Genomic DNA, 6,476 nt, shown 5'->3' on the forward strand with positions numbered 1-6,476 from the left:
AGCGCTCGAAGCAAAGAAAGGGAAGAGACATGTTCTCCCTTATGCTGGATTTCTGTCTGCAGAAAGTTTTTTAGGTGAGAAAATATGCAGAGATGGAATCCAGTTCCAGCTGTCTGAAGGCATGTAGTCCTTTCCACCCCTTCATGGCTCTTCCACTTTACCCTCCTACAGGTATCAACCAAGCCTAAGAGAACACTTAGCCAGAAGTCTGAGCACATTGGAGGTGCTAACATTTGACCTGTCAAATGGCCAATTCTTTTGTCTTTTGGGGCCAGTCAAATGCTCACATTTTAAATAGTTAATGTCATCAGAGTACAATAAATGCCTCTGCTAATTATAAAAATGTGCTGTTGTAACTTTTTGTATGAAACAATAAAGTAATTTTTTTAAGTGATTAGTTGTTATAGCTTTTAACTATGGGAATGCTCTCACTGCATCGTCCTTTCTGGCTCTCACCCAGGAATATCAAAGTTATCATTAAAAAAAAGTTATGCAGAAATAAAGCAATGCAGTAATATGTAGGGAGGTGGCTACCAGCAGTGTTCCCTCTAAGCTGAGTTAGTGTGAGCTAGCTCACAGTTTTTTAGCCTCAGGCTCACTCATTTTTGTCCTAGCTCAGGAAGGATGGCTCCAAAGCAAACTAATTATGCAGTAGCCAAATCGCTCACTCACAACTTTAATGTCAGTAGCTCTCACAAAATAGAATTTTTGCTCACAAGATTCCACAGCTTGGAGGGAGCATTGGCTACCAGCAAGGGATACCATCATGGTTGTGGAAGCTGCCGCATACACAGTGGAATATTTGACTCCTCAGTTGGACAAGGTGCCTACCAACTTTAGTTAAGGGTTGCGGCGTTGAGGTTTGGGGGATCCAGAGGAATGTAGCTGTAGATGACTGACTGTTGGCTTTCTGACGTGTGTACAAATAAAGGCAAATGTGTTCCTAGTCCCTATGATGGCAAATGGAGTAAAACCATGGTGGGGTATGGTCCAGAAGATGATCATTTTGTGGCGGAGCTAACCTACAATTATGGTGTCGGAGACTATCGTCTTGGCAACGACTTTCTGGTAGGTGTTGCTTTCTGAGATTACCCTGAATTTTGCAGGTATGTCCCTTAGAACCCACGCTTAGTGCTAAAAACCATGCACTCTTGTCTAGCACTCTGGGTTTCTTTTGAATTAATGTATTTGTAGCTGTTTATAGCTATGATCACTTGACCAAGGCTGTTGTGGCAACATACAAATAAAGGAAGAAAAATAACAGTGACAAACATCTTATCATTTGAGAATCCAGGACAAATGGGGGGAAAACCATTTCAAATGGTAGCAAATACCTAGAAGGAGGTTTTGCATAAAGGGCTCCATTTTTAAAAGATAACACGTGTGCAAGCTATAGGGGACAGCAGATAAATCAAGCAATTGCTGGGAGGGGGAAGTGTCTTCAACTGGCACCAAAAGCTTAAAAGACTCACTGCCAGGTGAGCAGAAAAGGGGAGGATGTTCCAGAGACAGGTGCCACAGTCGAAAGGCCCTGCTTCTTGTCACTGTCTACCTTGTATCTAAAAGAGGAGGGAGGATGACCAGATCTTCACTGTTGGCACAGGAATAGTTTGCTGGCTTTTCAGCTGAGTTCTAAGGCACCCCAGAGATGGATTAGGGGTTCCCCAATGGGAAGATCACACACGGCCAACCAGCTTCCAGAGTTCTAGGGCACCCCAGAGATGGATTAGGGAAGATCACACACGGCCAACCAGCTTCCCAGAAGCAGAGACTGCCCACTGCTGTTCCCCTACAATGAAGAGTCTTAGCAGGGAGCGTCCGATGTCTGTTAGGTCATGTTCACAGATTACTCTGAACACGGATAAGGCTAAGAATCCAAACGGAGAGCATCTTGCCTAGTATACGTTCCTGAATCAGGATGCTTCTCGGCAGGCAAATTACTGCCACGGGGTAAGGAATAATTGCTCCAAGCAGTGGCCTGCCACCGACCTCCCTGTTATCTTGTGTTTTCTGGCTGCGCCAGGGGATGACTGTCGTGTCCCACCAAGCAGTGAGCAATGCCAGGAAGCTGGAGTGGCCCCTCAAGGAAATCTCAGGAGGCATTTATCTAGTGGAAGCTCCTGGAGGCTACAAATTCTACCTGGAAGACAGAGAGTCACCGAAGCCAGGTGAGGGGCGTGGTGTTCCTTCCTTCAGCCGTCGTGCCTTGTCTGTTCCAGCTGGTCCACCTGTAGTTCAGATTGCAGTGTGGGTGTGGTGGGAGGGGGCTGGTATGGGTGAGGGCCGTCAGGGTGAGGGGGTCAGGCACTGGTCTCCTTTTTGGCTCTAAGATACCCTTTTGGAGGTGGGAGGGATGGAGGGCGAGCAGCTGGGCTCTCATGGACTTCCAGATGAGGGAAATGACCCTTCTTCGCTCTTGTGTGTTCTTCTAGATCCAGTGCTGAAGGTGACCTTAGCTGTCTCCAGTCTTCCGAGGTCGGTGGCCTTCTGGTCCAAGTTGCTGGGCATGAAGATCTACCAGGAGGATGAGCCCCAGCAACGCGTTCTGCTCGGCTATGCGGAGGACCAGGTTGGTACCCGTCGTCCCTAGTGGTCTCTTTGCTTGTTTGACGGCTGCTTTGGAGACTGAGACTGTTTGTTTCTCATATGGTTTTCGTGTTGTCTCGTTCTTCCTTGTGAAGCTGCCTCAAGCGGGTCTCTGGACAGGCAGCATTTACCTTTTTTCCTAAATAAAACAATAAATAGCAGAAGAAAGGGCTCCAGAGAGGCTGCAGCTCGGTGGTCGAGCATCTGCCTTGCATGCAGAGCAGGTTCCAGGGTCAGTCCCCCCTGGCTTCTCCAGTTGGAGGGATCGGATAGGCGGTCATGCAAAAGACCTCTGCCTGGCACCTTGGAGAGCTGCCACCAGACTGAGTAGACAGTACTGACCTCGATGGACCAACAGTCTGATTCAGCGTAAGGCAGCTTTTATGTATTAATGTGGTGCCCACCTGGTGAAATGGCCTGATCCTGCATTCAGTCCATTCCGTGAACGCGGAAAGCAGAGTTGTACACTGTTGGGGGGCTACTGTCTGAAGTGCCATCAGGAATTAACAGTTGTTTGGAGACAGCCAGAGCAGCACTGGCCAAAGATCTTGGTGCCTCTCTGCCCGTTTGTCTGTGTGTGTGTTAGGGTATGGGAAAGTTGCTGTAGAGTTGAGACGTCAGAGTGCAGCAGCTCACCTTTCGTCCTGGAGAGAGAGAGAGAACCTTTTTGCAAAGGTCTTTATACTTGAGTGATTAACAGCAGCACTTTGAGAAGCACAATTAGTGTCTACGCTAACTCCCCATTTGCTGACCAAACTTGAATGAATCTCACTAACTCAGCTGCATATTAGATTCCAAGGCAAGCAGGGCTTCAACACAAGCCTTCTTTTTTGCCCCCCATTGAGGCCACTTGGAGGAGGTGTTTCTTTTTGACCTACTCATGTCCCGTTAAAGACACACTCAATACAGAATAGGAGGGAGCCAGCCCTGTTTCTCTTTGCCAAGCCCTTTCGCTGATCTGCGGAGTCGATTGGTGTAACCCAGACGAAAGCCAGGATGACGAGATTTCTGTCCATGGTCTGCAGACGTCTGATTGCTGCAGGCTCGTGTTTCTTTGCCCATTGCAGCTCTCTCCTGTTCTTTTTTGTTTCCTCTGCCAGTGCAAATTGGAGCTGCGAGGCATTGGCCAAGCTGTGAATCATGGCACAGCCTTTGGACGGATTGCCTTCTCCTGCCCAAAGGAGCAGGTAAGCCCTTCCCTTGCACACCAGGTGCTTTTGTCCAAAGGATCACTTGGGTCCTGGAGCTATGTCATTCCCGCTTCCATTTGTGAACAGGGGGTGGCATCAAAGCAGTCATCCTGTTTTGCCTTTGATGGGATATAATTTTCTTTCTTTCTTTATTTTCAATTTGTATCCCGCCTTGGCAGAGAACCGGCTCAAGGCGACGAACAGACATTAAAAGCAATAAAATAGTAAATACAATAAAATATACATAAACAACTGCCTAACATCATAAAATTCTAACAAGAGCAATGCAGATGACGGCGGCTTCAATATACAATCCCATAGAGGGAGGCAGTATCCACCAGTGTTTCATATGGGCCATAGCGTGTTCTGGTGGCAGATTCATCAGTGGCGGCTCCTAGTCGAAGGCCTGGTGGAAGAGCTCTGTTTTACAGGCCCTGTGGATCTGTAAAAGGTCCTGCAGGGCCTTGGTGTTATCCAGGAGCTCATTCCACCAGTGTGGAGCCACCACTGAAAAGGCCCTGGCTCTAGCAGCGGCCAACCTGGCGTCTCTCAGGCCGGAGAGAGTCAGGCGATTCTGTGTCCCTGACCTCAGTGCTCTCTGGGGCACATGTGGGGAAAGTAGGCAGGCCCATGACCATATAGGGCTTTAAAGGTCAAAACCAGCACCTTGAAACGAATCTGGTAAGCTATTGGCAGCCAGTGCATAATAACATCCTAACTATCTAAGCTCCATCATCTTGTCTAGCTGTTAGTTCTCTCGAGAGAGAGAGAGAGAGAGAGAGAGAGAGGAGAGAACAAAGGAGAGAGAGCTTTCCCCAAAGCCCCTACTTGTTGTATACATGACAAACAACATATAGTCTTTACCCAGTATATCGATTGGCCAATAGCTGATCTTAGGACCAGCTCATTAGGAATAGTACCTTCCCTCCTCTGGCGGGAAATACGTGGCTAACATCTAATTGGATCTAAGCTAACTAACTAGCATTGGCATACACAAACAAGCAGATTAACTCTTTCATGACAGAAGGGAATGGCACTTGCATTTTTACTCCGTGTAACCCTTCCCTCATTTCAGTAGACTTGTCTTAAAGCTAATGACACTCGTGTGTGCTGCGTTGCTTTTGACTCTGCTGAGTATACCACAGCCTTCCTCCCCTGGCAATGGGACTCTGAAGCGTGCTGCGACCCTACTAGGATCCCCAAGGAACTTCAGGGGGGTGGTAATGCCAGGAAGTGTGAAAGGTCAGGGGCAGTGTTCCCTCTAAGCTGAGTTAGTGTGAGCTAGCTCACAGTTTTTTAGCCTCCAGCTCACACATTTTTGTCTTAGTTCAGGAAGGATGGCTCCAGAGCAAACTAATTTATGCTGTAGCCAAATCACCTGCTCACAACTTTAATGGCAGTAGCTCACAAAGTAGAATTTTTGCTCACAGGACTCCAGAGCTTAGAGGGAACATTGGTCAGGGGGTGTTTTCTTGTGAGCAGTCCTCCACTGGCTTCCTGCTGGGTGTCCTCCTGCTGCCGTGAGGGTCTTCTAAACTCGTTGTTACCCTCCGAGGAGCTTCAGGTTATCCTTGCCACCACTTTGTCTTCACAACAACCCTAGGAGGTAGCCCAGGCTGAGTGTGTTTGCCCCAGAGTCCTTTAGTGCTTGAATGTATTCCAATCTGGGTTTCCCCAGTTCCAGACCTGCGTGTTCTGTTTGTTCCCAAGCTTCTGGATATCGAAGCCTTGATGAAAAAGGAGAATCAGAAAATTCTGACGCCTTTCGTGAGCCTGGACACCCCAGGAAAAGCGACCGTCCAAGTGGTCATCTTGGCGGACCCCGTGAGTGCCCTTGGAAATGGAGGGAGGGCATCTCAGTTGCCCTTTAAGGTGTCAATTGTCAGAGGAGCCCTGCTGGATCGGGCCCAGGGGCCGGATCTCCTGGGAACGTCCACAGAGAACAGTGAGGGGACTGCCCCCCCCCTTATCTCCCAGGACTGGCATTTTGGAGGGATTCTGCACATGAAGGTTCCACTCAGTGACCATGGCTAATGACCATTGATCAACCAATCGATCCTCCTTGAGGGTTTTCCTAACCTTTTTTCAAAGTTGTCCAAAGTGCTGGCCAGCATATTGGACACAAGTTCCACGCTTTAAAAATTATTTACTGGGTCGTCTTGTTTGTAGACTTGTGCAGTGATGTCTTTAAACAGGTAGCCGTTGACTTCCCCCCCCCCAGTAGCTTGGAGGCATTTCCCCCCCCCTCCTCCTCCAGCTGCCCTTAAAATAAGGTCAAGGTGGACTGTCCTTCAGCCTCTCCCTTTCCTCTCTGGGAGGCGCTGGCCCCCTCCACCACAGACACTGCTTCTCCCCACTGTCTAATTTTAGACTGTAACTTCCTTGGGGCAAGGACCTGACTTTTGGCGTGTACGTTGCCCTTAAAGCACCTCTTGCATCCCTGAGGCTGGATTGCTAGTATCCCTGTGACAACACAGAACCTAATGTGGTATGGGGAGTGGTGGCTGCTGTGGGATCGGCGTTGGTCTAGAACGCAGTTTAAGAACATAAGAGAAGCCCATGTTGGATCAGGCCAATGGCCCATCGAGTCCAGCACTCTGTGTCACACAGTGGCCAAAAATACCAGGTGCCATCAGGAGGTCCACCAGTGGGGCCAGGACACTAGAAGCCCTCCCACTGTTGCCCCCCCCCCCCCCACAG

General features: G+C 48.9%; 1 protein-coding gene across 2 annotated transcripts in view; it reads left to right on the forward strand.

The window, feature by feature from the left end:
- Nucleotides 1-6,476, forward strand: part of GLOD4 (glyoxalase domain containing 4) — a 13,989-nt gene that overhangs the window by 3,751 nt on the left and 3,762 nt on the right. For both annotated transcript variants that reach the window (XM_015427413.1, XM_015427414.1), the window contains exons 3-7: nucleotides 948-1,068; nucleotides 2,024-2,168; nucleotides 2,433-2,569; nucleotides 3,687-3,773; nucleotides 5,487-5,600. In XM_015427413.1, coding sequence (XP_015282899.1) covers nucleotides 948-1,068; nucleotides 2,024-2,168; nucleotides 2,433-2,569; nucleotides 3,687-3,773; nucleotides 5,487-5,600 — 604 coding nt within the window. The remainder of the gene's footprint in view (nucleotides 1-947; nucleotides 1,069-2,023; nucleotides 2,169-2,432; nucleotides 2,570-3,686; nucleotides 3,774-5,486; nucleotides 5,601-6,476) is intronic.

Source organism: Gekko japonicus, unplaced genomic scaffold (assembly GCF_001447785.1).
Source record: "Gekko japonicus isolate JY-2015 unplaced genomic scaffold, Gekko_japonicus_V1.1 scaffold2353, whole genome shotgun sequence".
In the NCBI taxonomy this organism is placed as follows: Eukaryota; Metazoa; Chordata; class Lepidosauria; order Squamata; family Gekkonidae; genus Gekko; species Gekko japonicus.